We start from the raw sequence: 24039 nt of genomic DNA, 5'->3' as shown, positions 1-24039 counted from the left end.
GGAGAGAGATGGCTCAGGAAGGGCAACGTTAAGATGTAACCCCTGTCCCCCTCCGCCCCGTTTTATTCCAAACCTCCTCTTGCTCCTGACCTCTACTCTGTGTAGGCTCCTAAAGTCTCCCCTGGCGTCCTTCTGCAGGGGGAGTAAGGGCAGGTTGAGCCTGGGGGCGGCGCCTGGAGTCTTTGCACCATCCCTGACCTGAAGTCAGTCCCTCCTGGAAACAGAGTCCGGCTGTGGCCTGACTTTCGGGTCCAGGAGAACAGAAGCTTGCCGCTGAGTGCTGGCTGAGCGAGGTTCCAGGGAGGAGGGGGTGGTGGTGTGAGTAGTCAGTTCAGAGGGTGGAGGCCAGATTAGAGGAGAGGGAGCCAGATGTGGAGAGTGGGCCGGGTGTGTGTGCGCGGAGGGGAGGCGGAAGCAGTGGCCTGAACTGGGAGGAGAGAGCCAGAGGGAGGGGAGGGCGGCCAGCAAGATGTGAGGGGCTGGCGGGGCCTCTGGGTGGCTCAGCCAGTTGAGCACCCGATTCAGCGCAGGGCATGATCTTGCAGTTGGTGGGTTCGAGCCCCGCGTCGGGTTCTGTGCCTGCAGCTCGGAGCCTGGAGCCTGCGTCGGATTCTGTGTCTCCCTCTCTCTCTCTGCCCCTCCCCCGCTCATGTTCTGTCTCTGTCTCTCAAAAATAAATAAACATTAAAAAAAAAAAAAAAAAAAGATGTGAGGGGCTGGAGAACCAGCTGCCCCAGCCTCAGGCCTTGGGAGAGGGCGGTGCAGCCCGTGGAGGAAACACATTTTCTATTTCGGGAGGCTAGTTAGCCTCTGCAAAGAGTGGCTGACGACATGCCCGGCACCTGGCTGGGTGGAAACAAACAGAGACATGAGGCAGTAATTGAGGTTGTGCCCTCTGTCAACCCAGCCACCGCCTCGTCCCCGGGGCTTGCCCCGGCTGGCTGTTGTTCAGGGGGGGAGGAGACTGTCACAGCTGCAGTAGCTAAATGATGCTATTCTGTCCTCTCCCCCCACCCCCACCCCTCTAGAGCTTTATCCTAGCTCTAGAGTTGGGGCTTCAGCTCCTGCTGTGTCCTCCTGAGGAGGACCTGCCTGTTGCATTCTTACCTTCAGCAGCCTGCCTCAAATGCTACCTCCTCCAGGAAGGCTCCCTTGATATTCACTCTGCCTTCCCGACTTGTGATTAATCACTACCCCCTGAGCGCATACATTAGAGTTGGAAATCCACTTTGAGATGACCCAGCTCCGTGTCTAAGGCACACTGACATCAGCCCGGTTCACCCCAGGGACACATGAGTGCACTCCAGGGAGTTCCTGGAATTGAACGCAAAATCATGTGCAAAACCAGATGCAGAGATGATGGATAAACAAAAGGTGGTACAACCGTATCGGGGAATATTATTTGGCCATAAAAAGGACAGAAGTGCTGATACGTGCTACAACATGGATGAGCCTTGAAAACATTATGCTGAAAGAAGAGAGACACAAGAGGCTGAATAGTGTGTGATTCCATTTATAGAAAATACCCAGAATATAGAAAATATATAGAAAATATCCAAATCAATAAAGCCAGAAAGGAGATCAGTGGTTGCCTGGGGCTGGGGAGAGAGGGGAATGGGGAGTGACTGCTTAATGGATACAAGGTTTCTTTGGGGATGATTAAAAAGTTCTAGAACCAGAGTGGTGATGGTTGGACAGCATTGTGAGTGTACTAAATGCCACTGAATTGCCATTTGTTAAAATGGTGAATATTATGTTACATGTATTTTACCATAGTAAAAAAAAAAATCCAAATGCACATATCAGGGGGGAAACTTCCTAGCTTTGCTTAGGTTCTTCGAAGGTCAAGCAGCTCTGATCTGGTCTGGCACCTTCATGAAGCAGACGGTGATACTGAAGCACAGAGAGCGGATGAGATCTGTCCAAGTTCACTCAAAGGATGGTGGCAGAGATCAGCCTAACCATACATCTCTCCCCCCCCCCTTTCTTCCCTTGTCCTTTAACCTCTGCTGAACCCGAATGGCCCCCAGCCCTCCGTCCTGTGCTGAGCCAGGCTACGCACAAGCTGTGTCACGCCCCAAAGTTAAAAGGCCCTCCGGAAGCTGGGCTCCTGGAATGAGTTGCGTGAGTGTTTGTCTTTCACTCTAAGCACCTAGAGGGCAAGAGGGAATGCTTCTTACTGTCCTCTGTATGTCACTGAGCTCCAGGTTTCTTCCCTCAAGAAAGAACTCACTGTTCACCCGCAAGGAGAGCAGTTAGCTGACAGCCTCTAATGAACATTCTTTGCCCCAGACGTCCATGACTTTGGGAGATCTGCCACGCAGTCTGTGGCTCTCCCAGCCCAATCCTGCTTCCTCCCCCTTCATCTTTCATAAGCCCTCCCCTATCCCCACTCTTCCCCACAATAAACATCTTGCGCTCCTGACCCCATCTCAGTGTCTGCCTCCCGGAGAGCCCAGATGACACAGTGCTCAGCTTGGTTACCCTAAGTGCTCAGTAAATGTTAATGGAGTGAACTGGAAGGAGGCTGGTGCTTGGACCTCCCAGAGCAGAAGAGAGGCTGCCCATGGAGGATGTCTCAGTCATAAGAGATCATGTAGAAGGGCATGAAGAGGCCGTGCCCCCTGGGAGAGGCTGGGTAACGGGGAACACACAGGGAGCCTGGAGATTGACTGACCAGTCCTACAGGCATCCTCCCTAGTTTCTCCCCTGTCTAGGGCAGACTGCAGCAAATCTCGGAACTAGCCTAGAAGACAGGGCACAAAGACCCCTGAAGTTGGATTTGGGAGAATCAGGTTCAAACGATGCTTCTTGCTAGTCAGGTGACTTTACATTCTTCTCTTCTATAGACCTCAGGTTTTTCATCTGTAAAATGGGTATAGAGTGTATCTCCCCCATCCAACCCCAGCAGGATTTTGAGAACTGACTGAGAAGGTTCTACAGTTTATGGAGGACACTGTGGTGGGTAGTTTAAGTGCATACTCTCGGCTAATCCTTCAAGTTGCCCTGTGAGGGAGGCAATATGACCTCCACCTTATAAGGGAGAAAATTGTGGCCAGAGACGGCAAGGCACTGGTCCAAGAACACAAAGCTAGCAAGCCGGCAGTCTGGCTCTAAAGACCTTTCATTCTTCCACACACAGTTTGAATGACTACTTATGTGCTAAACCTGGTCTGGGGTGGGGACCAGTGACAGGCCTTCCATGCTCCTACGTAATTTACATTCTCACAGCGAACTTCCCAACAGGCAACCCCGTAAACAAACAGAATAATTTGCAAATACGTTCGGGCTCTAGGAAAAAAAGGAACCCGAGTGCAATTGTAACGTTGGGACCGCAGAGGGGCTACTTTAGATTGGGCGGTTAAGGGCAGCATCTCCAAGGACTGAAACCAGCAGTACGAGAAGGGCCCAAGTCGGGGTAAAAGCCTGGATTGTTTGGGAAGCGATGGTGGGCCTGTCGCAAGCGCGGGTGGGGCCAGGTCACAGGCGCGCGCGTAGGGGGCAGGCAGGGGCCACCAGGTCCCTGAAACCCACGGGAAGCCACGCAGGGGGGCTTCGGCAGGGCGTGAAAGAAGCCATCCGGAAGCACCAAGGAAGGCCCTGGAGCCGCGGCAGCTGCAGGCGGGGCGCATCCCTCCCTCTCACCTGCGCCCCCAGCCCCGCCCCCGCTGGCCGCTGACGTCACGGCGCTCGCCGGCGCCCCTGTGACGTCACACCCCGGCCGGCGCAGTTCTCGGGGTCCGCGCGCGGGAGGAGCGGCCCGCGGCGGGCGCGTAGGCGTGGCCAGATGAAAAAAGTGGCTGCCAAGCAGTCTCCGCCCAAGTTGATCGGTGGGTGCGCGCCCCCGCGCGGGGCGCTGGTTGCTATGGACGCGTTGGCGGCCGCTGGCAGGCGGCGCGCTCGCGCGCGGGGTCGCGGGGGGGGGGGGGGGGGGGGCGGGGTGCCGCATAGCCTCGTTATCCCAGGTCCCCGCGGCGCAGGGCCACGCTCACAGCCCGGGCCACACCATGAAGTCAGTAAAGAAGGAGTCCCGCTTGAGAATACCCGCAAGCAGATTCTTGGAGGCCGCAGAACTCATTAAAGGTTGGCGCTGGCTGCCTTGGGAGCTCAGGAGAACCCGACAGGGGCTGGGGTTCTTGGATGGGATTCACGACACGGGGCCTGGAGGACGGGGGTGATACCAGGATGGAGGTAAAGATCATGGGGGAATGGGGTACGGAACAAGGCGTACCCCATACCTCAGGGATGATGTACAAGGCAGCGACCCCCGAAAGGGAGGAGGCCCAGTGCACAGGGTCTTGGGGATGGGGATTAGGAAGTAGGGGACTGCCAGAGGCCCCAGGGATCAGTTGTTGGGGAGATGGCATTGGGCAGGAAGGCATAGGAGACTTCTACTTCTAGCCAAATCTTAGGGTGGGACTCTGAAGACAGGAGCCCTCCACTGGATGAGGTGCAGAAGAGTCAGGAAAGAGTTTCAGAAAGGCAGGGAACAGGAGTCCTTGGGAAAAGAAATTCAGGAAAGAATGCAAGAAACATGTTGGGGCCGTGAAACCAACAACTTGGGGGGATTCTTTGGAGGGTGTTCACCTAAGAGGCCTGCTGGAAAAACGCAGGAGAAATGCCTAACCTGGCCGGTTCTGCCTCCTGTGTCTTTCCACCACATATATACCCTTTCTGGCTGGATGACACGCGTCCCATTTGTGTAACCTGGAGACAGTCGCAGGCATGACTGCTTCCTGGCCTCCTCAGCTACCCTCTGGTTGCAGGTGAGAGAGTCCCAGGGTGTGTGACAGCAGACTGACCCCCTGGACGTGTTCCCATTTGCAACCCACCCCCTCTTCCATCATTTTTTGCTGTTTCCATTTACTGGGGGCCTGCTGTGTGTGGGCACCGTGCTGGACGACAATGGTGTCAGTATTAACTGTGTGATCCCAGCCCACAAGAAACTCAGAATCTAGTGAACTGCCGGAGGAGGAACTAGATGAATATCAATGCTGTGATATAGGGATCCCTAGCAGTTAAGGGGGCTCAGAGCCCCTGACCTAGGTCTTAGATGCTAGAATTTGGGGGGAAGGTTTTCTGAAGCAGGTGACATCTGTGGCTGACACTTCACAGCCCCCCAAAAGGCAGTTTGCTTGTCCAGGTCTAGGGAGCAGGGAACAGCATCCGCTGAAGCATGGAACTGAGAATGTAGATGACATTGGTGGCCAGGGCAGAGGTGGTGAGTGTGGAGGAATGGGAAAAGAGCCAGAGAGGGATGCACAGGGAGGCAGGGGCCACACCTTGCTAGGTCAGAAAGTCTGGGCATGCTCTTGCAGGCCTTGGGGAGACTCAGAGCCAGCCTCAGGTAGTAGTGACCGTGTGAGAGGAAGGGCAGGTCTGCAGGTCAGCAGGGGCCCCTGGGAGGCCTGCTAACTAAGTATGGCTGGCTTTAATCCCTCTTTATGGTATAAAAGTCAGATGTAGGCAGGATTGAGATGTTGTTTCATGATATAGTTCTTAACGATGGAGAGAGAAGAGCTGGCCCCTTTCCCAAGGGCAGTCAAGGGCTTTCCTAGCTACTGCCTCCTGCTTTCTGCATCTTATCAGATTTGAACTTTCTGCTGTAAACAAATCAAGGAAAGATTTATCACTGCGTATTTATTTTTAAGAAGGGGAAATTTAGTTTGTTAAATAGCCCTCGAGTTGAGAACATGCACCAGGGCGAGGAGGAAACAAAGCGGAGTGTTTAGTTTAGCATGCAATATTCCTTTTTCCCCTCTAAGTATCTCAGGGGACGTCAGTGTAGTAGGACAATGCTTTTGTCCCCCCCCCCTTTCAGAGCAATATAGCTAATCAACACACGTAATCTCATGCTGTGTTTTTCCAAGGTCTCTGAATTATAAGGAAAAAGGCAAGCAAATATTGTGACGAAACCTGTTAAGAGAAGTGAGTCCTTCTGGACTCCCAAGTTTCTCCCTGCTCTTGTTAAGAAACCAGGAGCACTCCCAGCAGTAACAGATGCCCCTCCCTGATCAATTAAAGCTCAGGCCTGGTAGGGACAGCCTCTCCCTTGGTTCCTCCAGAGCAACCCCAAAGTGAGAATTTCCCAAGGGCCTTAATCAACACTGAAAAAGAGTAACATTTAGATAAAACAAGAAACCAAAACATGGAGGCTGGGTTTCTTCCCCCTCCATGGCTTCCCCTTTCCCCCACTCCCACCTGACCTGAGCACCTTGCTTCCAGCTGCCCGGCCTGGCTCCCGAAGAGATGTGTCACTTTACTGCCCCGGGCTGGTCTTTGACCCCCTCGCAGCTGCCAAGATCGAGGGAAAATGCTGGTTGTGGGGCTTACCAGAAGCCGCATTCAGCGTGGGTTTTGAGATACCCCCCGCTCTCCGCCCCAGCCACCTGACTTACCCGCACTGGATGTATCACTTTGAAACACGGCTTTCACCAACTCACCCTCCTGGACCAAACCTGCTTCCTTCCAGCAGGAAGACCAATGCTTCAGCCTTCCTTTGCAAAGCTGTCATGCCCTGGTTTTTCTCTCATCTCCAACATCACCCCCACTTCCCCAACACGCATTCTGTGTCGCCACGCCTCGCGGAAGCCATGTTCCATCTTCGTTCTGTGACTTCACCGGGAACAGCTCTGTTTGCTGCTCTCTCTGGGCAAAGGCTTCCTCTCCTTCAAGGCCTGGACTTAGCCTGGAGAGCTGCCTATGACCCCCGCAGCTTCTCTTCCGAACCTTTCTTTACAGCCCTAAACTGTATGAGCCACATCCATCCGTTCCTTCTTGGACAAGTAACCAAACGCATTGTCTGTGCCACTAACTTAGGCCCTTATGTTATGCTGGTGTGTGTGTCAGCTCTAGTCTTCGGTTTCTCAAGAGGAGCCGTATCTTTTAAAAAAAAAATTTTTTTTTAACGTTTATTTATTTTTGAGACAGAGAGAGACAGAGCATAAACAGGGGAGGGTCAGAGAGAGAGGGAGACACAGAATCCGAAACAGGCTCCAAGCTCTGAGCTGTCAGCACAGAGCCCGATGCGGGGCTCGAACTCACGGACCGCGAGATCATGACCTGAGCCGAAGTCGGACGCTTAACCGACTGAGCCACCCAGGCGCCCCGAGGAGCCGTATCTCAACCTTTTATATCATCTTCTCTGTAGTTTATAGCGCAAAGAAGTTGCTTGGTCAATATCCTCTGTGTATATGTCATTTTGATAAATACTTTATTAACTAGAACACACTACTCACTGACTGTATGCAGTAACAGGGCTTGTATTGAACTGTACCCAAGATAACCTCAGAAAGACCTCAGACCAGAGTTTCACTATTTCAGAAGTCTTCAGCAATGTTGAAGGTTTGTAAATTTACACTTAGTCAGGGGTCCCTGAGTGGCTCATTTGGTTAAGCGTCTGACTTCGGCTCAGGTCATGATCTCACGGTTCATGAGTTCGAGCCCCGCGTCGGGCTCTGTGCTGACAGCTTGGAGCCTGGAGCCTGCTTAAGATCCTCCTGCTTAGGAGAGGATGTCTCCCACTCTCTCTCTCTCTCTCTCTCTCTGCTCCTCCCGCACTCATGCTTTGTCTTTCTCTCAAAAATAAATAAACATTAAAAATTTTTTTAAAAAATTAAAATAAATTTACACATGGTAATTATTTTTTTTTTAATTTTTTTTAACGTTTATTTACTTTTGAGACAGAGAGAGACAGAGCATGAAGGGGGGAGGGTCAGAGGTTGAGAGGGAGACACAGAATCTGAAACAGGCTCCAGGCTCTGAGCTGTCAGCACAGAGCCCGACGTGGGGCTCAAACTCACGAGCTGTGAGATCATGACCTGAGCCGAAGTCGGACGCTTAACCGACTGAGCCACCCAGGCGCCCCTACACATGGTAATTATACACGCCCCAGTAAAAAGCACACATCGGGAGATGTTTAATCCTTTGGGAAGGTGTTAGAGTCAGCCAAGGTGACAGACAGAGGAAGCAAATGTCCTGGAAAACAGAAATAATTCCAAAATATTTATTTAAAGTCTTTGTTTGTTTGTTTAAGTAACCTCTACACCCAATGTGGGGCTCAAACTCATGGCCCCGAGATCAAGAGTCACATGTTCCTCCGACTGAGCCAGCCAGGCACCCCAAATTCCAAAATGTTTATAAAGGCAGACCTTCAGCTGTTACCAGTTCTCTCTTGGTCTGCCATCACCTTTGGTGCCTTTGTAAAGAAGGGAGAGAGGAAGTGGAAGTTAAAACCGAAGGCTGCATTTTCATACGCGATGGCGGAGGGGACCAGAACTCAGGGTGGAGCTGTTCAGCCCTGTGTGTGTGTGTGTGTGTGTGTGTGTGTGTGTGTGCACGCGCGCGTGTGCGCACAGCGCCATGTGGTTCAACTGACAGATACACCTGGGTTTCTGCTGAACCGGTTGCTGAGGAGACAGACTCAACGATAGGCTGGATTTAGAGTTCTGTTGGAATGATTCCGATTTGGGATTTTTGGCCACTATGTGGGCATTTCCTAAAAACACTTGATTTTGATAATCCGAATACCTGCCTTGATGTTTTAGTGACATTGCCCCTCGAAAATTACTCTGCATAGCAGCGGACAAATCCAGGTTTTGTTTTTAAAGTCCTTAAAGACAGGACTTAGGCTTTCTTATGGTATTTCGCGTGTCAGCCTCGGGCCTTGGGTCGAACCTTTCTAAACCAGGGGGCAGCAGACAGGAGGACCCAAGCCAGAGAAGCAAAATGCACTTGAAACCCGTTAACACCTCTGTGGGAGGAAGGCAGGGAGTGCGTCCTCACTGGAGAAGGATTCACTCTGTCCCATGAGATCTCAGAGTCTGGCACCTGAGGGAAATCGGCTCAGATTTCTCCACTTTCCCCAGTCCCATGAGCCACTTTTGTCAACCCCTTCATTCCTGCAGTAGATTCCTAACTAGTCCTGTCCTCACCCTTACACCCCCTAAGCCCTCCCTTGCTATGTTGTGGCCCACGGGGTAAAGACCGAAGTCCTTTCCACAGCTCACTAAGCTCTTCCTACCAGCCACCCCCACCCCGCCCTGATGAACTCCAGCTATTTAAAAAATGTGCTCTGAGTTCCCCATGCATACACTGTTCTGTTGCCTCTAGGCCTCTTCCCTTTGCAATGCCTGTCCCCCAGTGCCTTTCCCATGTGTAACTTTTGTCATCTTTAGCTCTCAGTTTAAACATCACCTCCCCCCGAAGCCCTCCCCGGCCTCCCTGCACACTGGGCTGGGGTCCCCCTGGATGCTTCCATAGTAACCCCAGTTCAATGACGCTGTTTGGCAGCCTTGTCTCCCATGGGCTTGTGCTCTTTGAGGCCCAGGACTCTGCCTTATATCCCCAGAGCCTAGCACAGTGCCTAGCTAGAAGATGCCTGGCTAAAAGTATTTATTAAATGAAAGAATATGCAATATACGCTCAGAGGGGAATGTTCTGTTTCCCCCAGAGCATCTGCATTTTAGACAGTGTCCTAAGAAACCTGATGCTGGGGTACCTGGGTGGCTTAGTCAGTTAAGCGTTCAGCTCAGGTCATGATCTCACAGTTCATGGGATCAAGCCCCGCATCAGGCTCTGCACTGACAGTGTAGAGCCTGCTTGGGATTCTCTCCCTGTCTCTCTGCCCCTACCCCGCTCGCACACGAGCACTGTCTCTCTCTCTCTAAATATAAAATAAATAACGTTTAAAAAAAAAAAAAAGAAGGAAACCTGACGCCTTCCCCTAGAACAATGCATCAATGCCAGCAATGGGGGGAGGCTGAGAAAGCATCTAGTCCACTTGTACCAAACTTCCGTGCATCGGAACCACCTAGGGAGTTTTTAAAAAAATAACGGTTTCCCTTAGCACCGGCTCCATGCAGCAGCCAGGAAGCTGTGTTTGTAAATCTCTCCAGAAGATCCTCGGGCAGGCATCTGACTAATGTTCAGGAACCACTGATTTAGTCCAGCTTTCTCTTTTTACAAAAAGGAAGGAGACCAGGAGAGGGCAAGCGATGTACGTACCCAAGGTTTTACAGCTTATAAGTAGCACAGCCCGGAATGGGATATCTTCTGGTCTCAACTTCAGAAGTCTCAGTCTCACTGTAACAGGCCAGGGGGGAACGGGTAGGGGGACCTTCAGGAGAGAACTCGAGCCACCTTGGCAGCCTCTGCTGTCTGTGCAGGTGTTGAGCTCTGCCTCTCGCCATGAAATCTGATATATGTAGAGAGATACTATATATTAGAATATGTTACATAGCTATATTATAATATATGTTATATATTAGAAATATATGTCTATTTCAGCACTCGTACTTTTCTGCTTCTCTTCAGAAAGGAAGCGGGCAAAGGTACCTGAGCAGCTCACACCCCCCATTCAGGAAGAACCTGAGCCTGTTAGCAGTGTCCTACAAGGGGGTGACATCCTGGCCTTAGCCATTAAAAAGGAAGACTTGAAGAAGGTAAGGATAAAATCCAGGGATCCCCTCACTGCAGGGGGAGCGTCTAATTCCATGGAGGAATTGAGCACCAATTCTTTTCACTTTTGCATCTAATTTTTTTTCAATATTTATTTTCGAGAGAGAGAGAAAGCGCACAAGCAGGGGACGGGCAGAGAGAGAGGGAGACACAGAATCCGAAGCAGGCTCCAGGCTCTGAGCTGTCAGCACAGAGCCCGAAGCGGGGCTCGAACCCACGAACTGTGAGGTCGTGACCTGAGACGAAGTCAGACGCTTAACCAACTGAGCCATCCAGGCACCCCTCTAAATTTTTTTTAAGTTTATTTATTTATTTTGGGAGAGAGTGCATGCACACAAGCAGGGGAGGAACAGAGAGAGAGGGTATCCCAAACAGACTCCACACTGTCAGTGTGGAACCCAACTTGGGGCTTGAACTCACGAACCGTGAGATCACGACCTGAGCCGAAATCCAGAGTCGGACACTTAACCAACTCAGCCACCCAGGTGCCCTCACCTTTGCATCTAAAGGAATTTACTATGTTGTTTGTTTAAACGTTTCTGAGATTTACATAGAACCCCCGGGAAATGAGATGTTGAGGTGTCTTGCTTCCCATGGAGGCAAGTGTCTATGATCCCCATTTCACAGAAGGGAAAAGTGAGTTTGAGAAACATGTTACAGAGGCGGATAAAGCTGCTAAACCCTAACCCCACGCTTTACCTGGAAGAGTCAACCACCTCTCACCTGAACTGTCTGGAGGCATTAGATGTTATTTTTTTTTTCCCCTCCAGGACATTGCTAAGTCGTAAGTCTGTTGCATAGGCATTTCCTCGACAGAACATATGGACAGAACTGGAGAAACAGATTTGTCAGCCTTCAGGAATCCCACCAAGAATTAGGACAGAGGAGACGGGTGGTGTTATTTCCTCCTCCTGATCTCAAGTGGGATTCTCCTCTTTTGTTTTTTGTTTTTTTTAGCAACACATTCCTCGCTTTATTGAGACACAAGATAGACCTGTCGTCACCCAGAAATTTATCATCCGTAAACTCAAACCCAAGGATCATAAGAGGAAGGTCTGCCACTTAGTAGCATATCCTGCTACTCCAGATGCAGCCACGAAGCCCCTGGACTACTCTGGTATGCCCAGCCTTGGCCTTGGCCTTGGCCTCACTGGTCTCTGAATTCGTGGAGCGGCCTTGAGAGAAAGCCGAGTCGCCATCAGAAAGTAACCCCTCGAATCTGGAATCGTTTACAGGACCTACTCTGTCCCCTCCCCTTTCCCCCCCAGGTCCGGGTGACAGCTTCCATGGCTGTGACCAGATTCTGCCTCACCACATCTTGGGGAGTCTCCAGGACTTTAAGAGAATTGCAGTTGCTCGAGGAAACATCCAGGTTTGTTTGTACAGAGCCGCTGGGATGAGAGAAGTCGCTGAAGTCATCTCGGTCTTAACCACCTGGCACAGTCAAGAAGGACTGGGGTCCCAGAGAGGCAGTTCAGTCTCGGGGCCCCGGGGAATCTGAAGTGATAGTGACCCTCCCCCTGGCAACCGTGAAGCCACCTGAAGCTAGTTCAGCTGAAGCCAGGAATTCACTATAAGGATACAGAGGTGCCTCCAGGAACCCCAAAGCCAGTGTGTCCAGCCCCAGTTAGCCTGAACCCCGAGAGGCATCTGGGCTCAGGGCTCACACTGCTTCGCTGCCCTCCACTCCTCTGGGCGCCGGCTTCGTTTTCCCTTCTCCAAGGTCTGGCCTGCTCTCCTCTCCGGTCCACAGGGTGGAGGAAGGTGGCTTCCCGCAGCTCCCAGGGCCACATGAAGAGGGCCACATGTCTGTCTGACTTTCCCGTCGTGAGGTGCTTCACTCTCTCTCAGTGCCTTTGCTTCCCCGGTTCCAGGCAAAACATCTCCGATTGGTGTGGTGCTAAGGGGCCTGGGGTCATATCAAAATGTCTCTTGTCACCCTGCAGGTGCTGGTGCCAATCAGCATCAGTTGTGAGGACAGATACACTGAGAGTTGTCGGCCACAGGCTTAGAGCAAAGGTTCCCCTCTGGAAGAGAGGGAACTGACAGGGGCTTCCAAGGCCCCCTGGTTCTGTCACTCACTACCTTGGGGTCCAGGAGAGGAGGGACTCTGAGCAGCGTTGGGGGGACTGCAGGAGGTTAGGCCTAAAGAAGTCTGCTCAGCCCCGGCTCAGCTCCTCCTCGCCAGGATCCACATGCTCACCGTGTACTTTTTATTTACTTGTTTGTTCGTTGGTTTGTTTAGAGGAGGAGGGCGAAAGGGCAGAGGGAGAGGGAGAATCTTTTTTTTTTTTTCTCCAAAATTTTATTTAAATTCTAGTTAGTTAACATACAGTACAATACTGGTTTCAGGAGTAGAATTCAGTGGTTCATCACTTACACGCAACACCCAATTCTCATCACAACAGGGGCCCTCCTTCGTACCCATCCCCCATCTAGCCCATCCCCCACCCACCTCCCTCCATCGACCCTCAGTTTGTTCTCTGTCTGGAAGAGTCTCTCATGGTTTGTTTCCCTCTCTTTTTTTTTTTCTCTCCCCTCCTGTATGTTCATCTGTTCTGCTTCCCAAGCTGCACATGAGTGAAATCCCGTGGTATTTGTCTTTCTCCGACTGACCCATTTCTCCCAGCATAACACACTCTAGCGCCATCCACGTCGCTGCAAATGGCAAGACAGAGAGAGAGAGAGAGAGAGAGAGAGAGAGAGAGAGAGAGTCTTAAGCAGGCTCCACACCCAGCGCGAGCCCGACTCGGGGCTCGATCTCACAACCGTGAGATTACGTCCTGAGCTGAAATCAAAGAGTTGGACGCTTGACCGACCGAGCCACCCAAGTACCCCTCTCGGTGTACTTTTTAGCTGGCTGAGCTCATACGCACCCCGCCCTGTCTGGTGACCCTCATCTCAGCTAAAGAGGAGCCAAAGCGGAAAGCCCCAAAAGAAGAGAAGGAGAAGGCGCATCCCTGGGCCCCGCCTCCTCAGCACAACTTTCTCAAAAACTGGCGGCGCAACCTAGCCTTGCGGAAGCAGCAGCAGGAAGCCCTGAGTGGTGAGCAAAACGGACAGGGCTCCTGCCGGGCCTCATCAACCACCAAGGCTCCCGTGCCGGGTTTTTCTGTCGCTCCACCTGCCGGAGCCTGGGTTCAGGCTGGTCGCATTTGCGCCATCCACTCCCCAGTGTTTATTGCTGTTAGCGGGTCCTGAGATCAGCCCGGCGGTGGGGCTGACCCGTGAGCAGTGCTAGGGCCCCTGTTCGTCCTGACTCGATGGCAGGCTGCATTCTTGGCTCGCTCCCTCTAGAACGCCTCAAGAAGCCGGTGGGCGAGCTGCTTATGCACACTGGGGAGGCCTACAGGCAGATCCAGGAGGAGCGGGAGCTCATTGACCGAGCGCTTCCGACACAGCATGATGGGAAGGTGAGTCGCCAAGTGCTCTGGGCGGAGGGGGCCCGGACCCAGGGGTGGCTGCCTCAGGTTGCACAGTTGGGGGCAAAAAAAAAAAAAAAAAAAAAAAAAAATCTGCTCCTTCGAAAGACATTGTTAAGCCCTCCAGGCCTTTGCTAAATCCTATTATGGGTCCTGTTATCAGGCACTGGGGGCCTGGCAAGCTAAGTTACTCAGCCTGTGGTGGTCAGCAGTAGTCAGCCGGAGGACAAAGATATCACGGGTACTGAGTTACTAGAACAGTCTCCGTGTTGTCTCCTAAAAGCTGAGGCTCCGGCTTTCAGATGACCCAGGGCACCACACTATGTTCTGGTTTGTCAGTGCGGTGGCCGGTCTTGGCCCACACTATCCGTGTGGGGCTGAAGCAGGGCATCCTAAGAACAAAACGGGTGCTTCTTTTTTTTTTTTTTTTCTTTTTTTTTTTTTAACGTTTATTTATTTTTGAGACAGAGAGAGACAGAGCATGAACAGGGGAGGGGCAGAGAGAGAGGGAGGCACAGAATCTGAAACAGGCTCCAGGCTCCGAGCTGTCAGCACAGAGCCCGACGCGGGGCTCGAACTCACGGACCGACCGCGAGATCGCGACCTGAGCCGAAGTCGGCCGCTTAACCGACTGAGCCACCCAGGCGCCCCTCAAAACGGGTGCTTCTTTCCTGCTCCCAGGGCAGCAGCGAATCCCCCAGAGGGAGCATCTGAAGTCTGTGGGGCAGTCTTGTCCGCCCGGACCCCCCACCTCCGCCAGCCTCTCTCCAAAGTGTCCAGGTGATCTGACCCATGTGTCCTTCCTTGCCAGAGCTGTGAGGAGACCAGTGGGTTCTGGAGTCGACTGGAATACTTGGGAGATGAAATGACGGGTCTGGTAATGACAAAGACCAAAGCTCAGCGTGGCCTCCTGGAACCGATCACTCACGTCAGGAAGCCCCACTGCATCCAGGCGGAGACAGGTGAGGGGTGGGCGGGAAACCAGCAGCTTGGGCTGGGCCTGGGACGGGGGACAGCATGACTGTGGAGTGAGAACGGCCTGGGATGGGGGCCCGTAACCCTTGGAGGTCCAGTCCCCCCGGCAGTAAGACAGCGATGGGGAGGCGAGCTGGAGCGTGAGCTGTAGGGCTGCTCTGTCTACGCGGCCACCGTGGCCACTGGGGTCATCGAGCACCTGGGACGTGGCTAGTGTGAACTCAAGTGCTGTAAGTCTCAACTACACGCTGGGTTTCGAAGATTCCTACTCGCATAAAATACAAGCCATTAAATATATTTTTACGAATCATGTCTATATTGATTACTTACTGAACTGATACTATCTTTGATCTGCTGGGTTGAACTAGGTTACTAAGGCTAATTTCACCTGTTTTCGCCTTTTTCAGCGTGGCATCTAGGAACTTTGAAATTACATTGGCGGCTTGCATGTGCGGTTTGCGTGATATTTCTGTGCGGCTGCACTGCTTTAGAGGCTGCTGGGCTGCCTGGGTTCAGACCCCAGCTGTGTTGGGTTTGTGAGCTCCAGTGAGTTACTTAACCTCCCTGGTCCTCCGTTTCCCCATCTGTAATGTACCGTGGGACAAGAGAGTGTTAAATGAGACAGGGCGCGTATGTGAGAGGCTTTGGCGGGTTGTTAACACAGTCAAATGGAGCCGCTATTGCTGTTATAACCCAAAGGTTTGCAGCTTTGCAAGCTGATTTTGTGGGAGCCCTGAGCAGCGTTGCGGAGGTGGTAGGTATGGGGCAGGCAGGCGGACCAGAGTCCAGCTGCACAGGGAAGGTGTATTTTCCCCTTTCCCGGAAGTGGTGCCGGGCTGGGTGCTCTCAGAGCCCTGACGGCGGGTGGAGAAGAGGCCCCCACAGCAGACCGTGCTGAGGGTCCCTGGACCCTGCTGCTCTAGGACTGCCGGCCCAGAAGGATGCTTGGTACCGCTACACCTGGGATCGGAGTCTGTTCCTGATCTACCGACGCAAGGAGCTGCAGAGCGTCATGGCAGAGCTGGACTTCAGCCAGCAGGTCAGTGCCCCTCGGTGCCCGGAAACCCCTTAACGTTGGGCCTGTCTTCAGTCAGCTAATCTTCCCTTTCTTGGTCTCCCTGAGGATATCGATGGCCTGGAGGTGGTGGGCAGAGGGCAGCCTTTCTCGACCGTTACCGTGGAAGACTATCCAGTATTCGATAGGAGCCAAGAAAGTTCCTCTGAAGACACAGGGCCCTCGTGAGTCGGGCTGGGCCCTAGGCAGAGAGGTTGGAAAGAGCGGCCTCCCGCCCCCCCACCCCCGCCCTGCACCCACAGTATAAAGGGAGGACTCCCCGCTCTGAAATCTGGCGGCCTCTCAATGGGCCCCTTCCAACACCTGCACCAGCTTTTCTGTGACCGTCTGCCCCCTTCCAGCAACCAGCCCCTAATGGGGATTTTCCAGCCATGGAAATGCTGTGAAATGCCTTGCACACCAAATGGCTGTGCGTGAAGAGTCTCTGTGTCCAAGAAATGCCCACCTGCAGGAACAGAGCAGGACAGAGCTGAGCCCGAGTGGAGCCCTCCATCAGAGGGTAGAGCCGGGCCCCTCTTTAGGCCTGGCAGCCATTTCCGTGGGCTGCACATGGCCAGACCGTGGTAGCCTCAGGGAAAGGAAGTCCTCGGGTTTTCTTCCAGAGACTCATTGGCCAGTTACCCTGACGATGTCCCCATGCCTGTTCTTGGCCCTTCTCTGCTGTTCTGTGGGAAGCCAGCCTGCTGGATCAGAGGCCGTAACCCAGAAGACAAGGTAAAACTGCCTTCACCCTCACCTACCTGCGGGAAGGGCCTCCCTCAGGCGCCGTCACAAGGAGCCTGGATAGTCACCCATTTGCATTTTTATCTAGTCAGGCATTCAGCAGGTCTGAAAATGGTAACAGCAAGGCTAACTTAAGCTAGAAGGAAATCACAAGACTGAAAAGAGACTGTCACAAGCCACCCAGCTTGTACCTAGCCCCCCAAGCATGTAAATAAGTGAAACTTCTCGAACAGGTATGGCTTCCAGAAGGTTCTAAAGGAGCAGAATTGTCCATCAGATACAAAATCTGTTTTATCTTCCCTTCTTGCCGTGGACGGCAGCCTCAGAGACAGCCGTTGTCGGGGTACAGTGATAGCACCCTGAGAGCAGCCAGGCCCCGGAGGGCCAAACCCAAAAACGCCCCTGGCAATCGAGGATGAATCGGTCACCCTGGCCCAGAACCTCCCTCAAAGACCTTTCTCGTACCTCTCCTTCCCCAGAAGCGTGTTGGCATCGCTGTTCGCTTGACCTTCGAAACTCTAGAAAGGGAGAAGACCTCTTCGGAACTGACCGTGGTCAATAATGGCACCGTGGCCATTTGGTACAACTGGCGGAGGCGGTCTCAGCTGGACTCTTTCCAAGACCTGAAGAGAAACAGGATGGAGCGGTTTTACTTTAACAATCGAGAAGGTACCCAGCTGCCCTACTCCCGGGCTCCTGTCTGTGGTCTGCGAGGAGCCAAAGTTTAGCTGAAGTGTCTGCAAGTTTTGAACCCCTCTCCTCTGCCTCCTCTCGTCCATTTCTTCTGTGAATTGTGTCCTCTCCTAACTGTGCATGTCTGTTGGGGGAACAGCTGAACTCGAGAACACAGAGAGTCTCGCTCACCAGGGAGCAGAAACTTTCTAGGGGTTCAGTTACCCATATGCTCAGGCCTGAGGCTAGGATGAACCCCCACCCCACACACCTCATCCCCGTTTGCCTGGGACTTTGTCAGTTTTTGCGCAGGAAGTCAAAAGTCCCACTTCCCAGGAAACCCCTCGGTTCTGGTCACCACCCTGGCCAGGGGCCCAGTTAACTGTGTGCATGGGCTTAGGGCTCAGTGAATATTGTGCAGGCTTGGGGCTCAGCTAGCTCCCATGTGGTGAAAACCTCCGTCTCTGTCCCTGGCAGGTGTGATTCTGCCTGGAGAAACGAAAACCTTTACCTTCTTCTTCAAGTCTCTGAATGCTGGCATCTTCAGGGAATGTTGGGAGTTTGGAACCCACCCCGCCTTATTAGGAGGTGCTCTCCTGCAGGTCAACCTCCGCGCAGTCTCCCTGACCCAGGATGTTTTCAGGGAAGAGAGGAAGTTACTGAAGGTAACCCAGGATCTTGCCCCCTCCCCCCACCTCCCCCTGGACACCAGATAGGTTCCTCTGCTTTTCTTCCTGGCACTGCCCGCGGGGATCTTATTTCCTCCAGCCCAAGAGGTGAATTTCTCACCAACAGGCCGCTGTTTTTGCCAACAAAGACCTGGGGAGTGTTTGTTGGGAGAGGTGGGCACTGGGAGTCCGCCAGCCCCGGCCCTGAGTCAGTTCCAGAGCTGGCCCCTGGTGCTGTGCCTTCGGGCATTCTATAGAAAGCTGGGCTTTTTTTTTTTTTTTTTTCTCCTATTGTGGCCCCCAGACATAAGCCAACTACTTTAGCTGAGGCTCCGCCCGCGGTGCACCCAAACCATGTGGCCCCCGCCCCTTGCCCTCCTTCCTAATCTGGGAGAAATGCTGACTGTGTGACCTTCTGGCCCCATGAGAGAGCAACTTCTCTCGGACTGGCTCCCCTCCTACAGGCTTTCAGCCAGTTGTAGGGAACATGGATGTTTGGAGATACCGAGGGGGTTTTGAGTCCGGAAACGGGAGTGTATGTACGTGTGAGAGAGACGGACGGTAGAAAGAGCTCAGCCCCTGGGAAGGCACAAAGTCCTGAGGGCTCCGGCTCCCCTCAGGGATGCAGCGGGGGTTTTGAAAGGCTGAGCCGCCATCGTGTGCCACCTTCCCTTCCCCAGGACAAGCTGGCTGCCCACGAAGCGGTCACCATTGTGGACAGCGTGCTGCAGGAGCTGTTGAGTGGGATCCTGACCCCAGAGCGTGCGCCGTCCCCCGTGGACGCCTATCTCACTGAGGAGGACTTGTTCCGCCACAGAAATCCTCAGGTGCAGGCCTGTGACGGGGGTACTAGTTACATCCTCGCTTTCCGGTGAGGAAACTGAGGCCCAGGGCGGGTTATGAAATTTGCCCAAGATAACTTAGCAAGTAAGTGGATGCTGGGTCGGGAACAGAGCTTCGGGAACTCCTTCATTCAAACGCGATCTTAACTTGGGATCGCGAATGCGAGAACAGCTTGAAGGGGATGCGAGGGGCCACTCTGGCCACCGTGGCCCCTGCTGGCTTCCTCCCTGCAGCCCCCCACCAGTGCCCTCGAGGGAACGGGCCGGCTGGGACTCCGGGTGCCCCACGGCCTAGCCTCCCCAACGCGTGTCTTCCCTTGCCTTTGCTGCAGCTGCATTACCAGCACCAAGTGGTGCAAAACCTGCACAGGCTGTGGCGCCAGTACCTCACCCTGCCCCCCAAGGCCGAGGAGGCCAGGCCCAGTGAGGAGGAGCGCCACAGCCCCAGGGCCCGGGCTGCCTACTTGGAGAAGGCCTCCGTGAACGTGGAGCCCTCGGCACACTCTAAGAGCCCAGTCTCAGAATCCCAAGTGCCCTGGCAGGAGAGTGAGGCCTTCAGGGACTCCCGAGACGCTTTAGGGTCCCAGAAGCCTGGAGCGGGGGCTCAGAGTTCTCAGCGGAAGAGCATTATGGAGGAGATCCTGGTGGAGGAGAGCCCAGACCTGGGGAGCACCAAGAGCCCCTGGGAGCTGGATGGCCTTCCCCCACCTGAGTGGAACCTCTGTTTGGAGGATTTCGGAAAGGTGCTCCCCTGACCCTGAGGGGTTGGTAGGAGGGCGGCCCTGGTGGAGGTGCCAGCGCACCGAGGGAGGGCCCCAGTTGTCCCCTTTGCCCCCTTGGGCGAAGAAGCAAACTCTCGTGAAGGCCCGGAGAAAGCAATCTCTTGGGTCGTCTCTTTTTGTCTCGGGCGCCTAGGCCACCACGGGATAGGAGGGGTGCCTTCTCCGACCCAGGCGCACGTTGGAGAAGGGGATCACGGGTACATATTTCTGGGGGAGGTCCACCCTCCATGGCCGCACCCCCGTACGGCTCTCTGTCCTCACTGCACGAGACCCATCGCTAGGGGACGCGGGGACCCTTGGTGTCCCGGGCAGAATGACTGCTCATGCTCCCTACAACCCTGCCAGGCAGTGATGGCACTCCCTGAGGAGAGCCAGAGGGAGGACGTCCTCATCGAGCTCAACAAAGCAGCCCTGGAGCTGTGCCAGGAACCGAGGCCCCTGCAATCTGACTTGCTGCACCAGATGTGGTAGGTGCCCCCCGGCAGAGCTGGCCCGGGCTCCCCGATGGGGCGTCTGACGGCCTGTGGTTCTGGGCACGCGCAGTCCTAGGTCGCAAAAAAGGTGCCGCAGACCCCCCACACTCTGGCACCTGCCGCGGCAGCCTCTCGGGCACCGGCTGCTCTCCAGAGTGGAGGAAGCGGCTGCTCTCTCTTTCCCGCCCCCTCTCCTGGTTCCTTCTCAACCAGCAGAGGAATGGGCCGAGGAGAAACCGGAGGACAGCGAGAAGAGCAGAATCCGTGAAAAGCCTCCCTTCTTGCTTGGAACTTGCTTGATTATGCATGAGCGCCTTCAGTGGGGCCCTCGGGGAACCTCGCAAAAGCTACCCTGCTCCCACAGGGTCAGTCCCAAGTCTAGCCAGGGTCTCAAGCCGGAGCCTAGACTGACCTACCCCTAGCCCCGGGCCACTCTTTCCCGGCGGCTGCCTGAGGGGAGCCAGATCCCCGTCTGAGCACCTGCACGGGTACTGGTGAGGCTGCTGGGCTAGGCGGGGCATGGCCCCTCCGTGGTAGCCCTTGGCATCCGTGTCCTGGAAGGGAAGGACCCACGCCTCTGCACATTCAAGGGCAAACGAGGGGTGATGGCTCTCTCCAGTATGCCCTGCTCTCTAGTTTGCAGCTATGGCGGGATGTGATTGATGGCCTGGTGGGCCATTCCCTGTGGCTGAGGGCTCTGCTGGGCCTGCCTGAGAAGGAGACCATCTATTTGGACCTACCAGAAGAGCAAGGTCAGACTGCAGCCATGCCCCTCCCCACCCCTCCGCCCCGCTGGCAGTGGCCCCTCAGCCATTTGCACCCTCCTGGTGGAAACTCTGTCAGGTGGATCCGCGGGGTGGGCCCCACTACCCTTCTATCTGCTGCCAGGACTTGGGACCCAGAAGCGACCTGAGTGCCCACCTTCGCTCAGTCCCCTGGTTTGACAGGCGGAGCCCTAGAGAGGTTGAATGACTCATCCCTGCCCTGCAGTCCTGCTGCCCAAGGTCACGTGCTCTGCTCCTTCTCGGAGCACCGACAGCCCAGGGTCCTTGGCTTTCCCGACCCTGCCTGTGGGGTCAGCGAGGCCAGGTCACGCCGTCTTGCATCCACCTCCCTTAGATCGCAAGTCCCCGCCCGTCACAGAAGTGAAAGTGACTGCCGGGAAGGTTGGGAAGGAGGACCGGAAAGGGGCAGCCCAGGAAAAGAAGCAGCTGGGAATCAGAGAGAAAGAGGATAGAAAACCTGCCAAGCTGCCGGGGAAAGAGGCATGCTGGGACATAGTGTGGGCCTCAGGTGGGGCCGGGGAGGCGTCGGAGGGGTTGTGGCAGGTGGACGGTCGCTCCAGCGCGAGACCCTGGGCCTCCCAGTGAACTGCTCTTGAGAAAGCCCTGGCCCTCCCCCGGGAGCTCCTGAAGGCTGTGCGTGTCTCCGTCTCTCCACGCAGGATCGTTTAAACAGCAAGAAGCACAAGGCAAAGGATGACAAGAAACCGCTGAAGTCTTCAAGTCGGGACAGGGTTTCCTTGGAAGACCCTGCCCCTGACAGCATTATGACCTCCCAGGAACCCACAGACCCCCTGGTCATGAAGAAATACACCGAGAGGCTGCACACGGAGGTGAGGGCCCGAGCCCCGCACCCAGCCCTCCCCTCGCTCACACCTGCTCTGTGTGCCATCCTCCCCTCCCTCATTCATCCTGTTTATTCCACGAGCGAGAAACGCCTAGCGTGTCTGTGATGGAAGACGGAAGCAGAGCTGCCCCTGTGAAGGGCATCCTGGTGTGTGAGGGACAGGCCTCGGGCATAAATGGCACACCGGGTGTGTTCAGTGACCAGCAGTGTGGGAGAGAGATAACCCAGGGCCAGGGGGTGGGGAAGGCCTGGGTGGGGGCAGGTGAGCCTCACTGCGACACGGAACAGACCCGAAGGGAGGTGAGGGGCGGCCATGTGGACATCCAGGAAGAGTGCCCCAGGCAGAGGGTGCAGTTAAGGCAGGGGAGGGAGTGGCCGGGAGGACAGAGGCCACAGAGGCCACCGAGAGGGAGCAAGTCTTAGGGCGTGTGGGGCTTCATAGGCCATTGTGTGGCCTTGGGGTTTTTCTGAGTGAAATGAGAAGTCCCAGGGTTTTGAACAGAGGAGTGATATGGTCTGACTTAGGCTTTAGAAGATCACCCTGGCTGTGGTTGGGAAAACAGACTAGGGGAACAGAGCAGAAGCGCCTCCTTTTCTGCCACCCCCACTTCCTGTCTGTGTTAGGTGCGTCACGGCAGATGGGGGAACATTAGGTAGGGTGGATTTTCAGCAACTGTGAGGGTTGTAAAGCACTGCAGAGACTTCCTAATGGTATACGCTCTTTTTCTTTCTTTCTTTATAATTTTTTTTAATGTTTTATTTATTCTTGCGAGAGAGAGACAGAGCACGAGCAGGGAAGGGGCAGAGAGAGAGAGGGAGACACAGAATCCGAAGCAGGCTCCGGGCTCTGACCTGTCGGCACAGAGCCTGATGTGGGGCTCGAACTCACGAACCACGAGTTCATGACCTGAGCTGAAGTCAGACGCTTAACTGACTGAGCCACCCAGGCGCCCCAATTCTTCTTGGTTTTAAATGTTTATTTATTTATTTTGAGAGAGAGGGCACATGCACGAGTGGGGGAGGGGCAGAGAGAAAGGGGGGGGAGAGAGAGAGAGAGAGAGAGAGAGAATCCCAGGCAGACTCCTTGCTGTCAACGCACAGCCCGACGCGGGGCTGGGTCTCATGAACCGGGGAGATCGTGACCTGAGCATAATGGTCTATTCTTAAGCGGTAAGTCCTTAGAGAGTCACTCAGGTGTTGTGTTCTGTTCTTTGTTATTTCGGAGCGGAGGTCCACGGAGCCACATTCGATTGTCACTGTGTCTAATGGCAGTGCTTTGTCTTCCTCTGGTGCGGACAGCTAGGTAGCCGCGATTGCATCATACATTGTGGTAACGCTCCGGATCCCATTTGATCAGAAGTTCCATTTGCTACTGGTGACATCACTGTGATTTCTGAAGGCTGATGGGGTTTAGAGAGTAATCATAGGGCTCTTTGAAATAAAGAATCAGCTTGCCGAGGCTCATGTGGTCCGGCCCCACGGGAGGGCTTGGTCCTGGAGACATTTCGGTATGTGGATCTGTGATCTCACAGGAAGGATCTTACACCCCCGATGGCCAGGGTGGAACTGGACTGCCCCACTGTTCCTTGGAATTGCCTCTTCAACCACCCCAGGCTCTAAGGCCCCCATATGTCCAAGGGGCTAGTGCAGGATGACCTCCGCAGGCCGGTCCGAAAAATAAAGCTCTCTGCAAAAACAACAGTTCTACAGAAGCTCCACAAGTTTGTTTTTACCCCTTCTGCCGCTTCTGTCCTGGTGTAGACATGTCCCTCGTAGCCTGCCGGGTGCTCCCTTGTGTAGGGGCTTCCCACAGAGCAAACCCTGGCCTGTGGTTTCATCCCATTCTTCCAGGTCTACGGGCTGCTGGACACCCTAGTGACTGACCTCATGGTCCTGGCTGACGAGCTCAGACCCATAAAGAATGTCGAGGAGACTTTGCGTCTTTGTATCTGATTCACGCGTGCAAGGTGCCTTCTGGGAAACTGATTAACAAACAAGTCAATAAAGAACTTTTAGGCCTTTGTGTCTTGAATGTCGGATCTTGATGAAGCCAGGTCATGACCCAGGTCTCCCATGTCCCACCTGCCCCAGATCCCCCTCCTCCCGGTTCCTGGAGCCATCCAACAGGAGGTAGGAGAAACACACCCGGAAGGTGATGTGTGGGGTGCTGAGCAGAAGAGCAGGTTGGTAGCAGGAAAAGGAACGAGTCCGGTGACAGGACAGCATCACCTGTCATGAACCCCGCCTCTGACCTTCCTTGGCCCAGGCTTTTGGGGTTACACTTCCGGGAGCCAGGTCTTTCCCAAGTGTCATCACCAAG

General features: G+C 54.2%; 1 protein-coding gene and 1 long non-coding RNA gene across 8 annotated transcripts; one reads left to right on the top strand and one right to left on the bottom strand.

The window, feature by feature from the left end:
* Positions 1 to 3777: 3777 nt before the first annotated feature.
* LOC115501425 (MYCBP associated protein) lies at positions 3778 to 23742 on the top strand. Of its 7 annotated transcripts, none has more exons than XM_030296506.1 (19): positions 3778 to 3830; positions 10315 to 10442; positions 11416 to 11575; positions 11727 to 11830; positions 13315 to 13504; positions 13756 to 13871; positions 14692 to 14842; positions 15779 to 15894; positions 15979 to 16094; positions 16533 to 16644; positions 17133 to 17322; positions 17803 to 17990; positions 18674 to 18820; positions 19168 to 19578; positions 19963 to 20084; positions 20727 to 20842; positions 21210 to 21355; positions 21535 to 21705; positions 23571 to 23742. In XM_030296506.1, the coding sequence occupies exons 1-19, from the start codon at positions 3788 to 3790 to the stop codon at positions 23670 to 23672; spliced, it is 2829 nt and encodes a 942-aa protein (XP_030152366.1). In that variant the 5' UTR covers positions 3778 to 3787; the 3' UTR covers positions 23673 to 23742. The 7 variants fall into 7 exon arrangements, with proteins under 7 accessions (XP_030152366.1, XP_030152362.1, XP_030152361.1 ...); XM_030296502.1 differs by lacking the exon at positions 23571 to 23742 and adding an exon at positions 23252 to 23564; XM_030296501.1 differs by lacking the exon at positions 3778 to 3830 and adding an exon at positions 3942 to 4083.
* LOC115501428 lies at positions 14700 to 17186 on the bottom strand. Its single transcript, XR_003964787.1, has 3 exons — positions 17119 to 17186; positions 16671 to 16758; positions 14700 to 14754 (listed from the first exon to the last, which is right to left on the bottom strand). It is a non-coding gene; the product is annotated as an uncharacterized LOC115501428 (long non-coding RNA).
* Positions 23743 to 24039: the final 297 nt, after the last annotated feature.

This window comes from Lynx canadensis, chromosome E1, assembly GCF_007474595.2.
Source record: "Lynx canadensis isolate LIC74 chromosome E1, mLynCan4.pri.v2, whole genome shotgun sequence".
Lineage (NCBI taxonomy): Eukaryota > Metazoa > Chordata > Mammalia > Carnivora > Felidae > Lynx > Lynx canadensis.
Note: the sequence above shows the minus strand (reverse complement) of the source record. Positions and strands in the feature narration are given on the sequence as shown.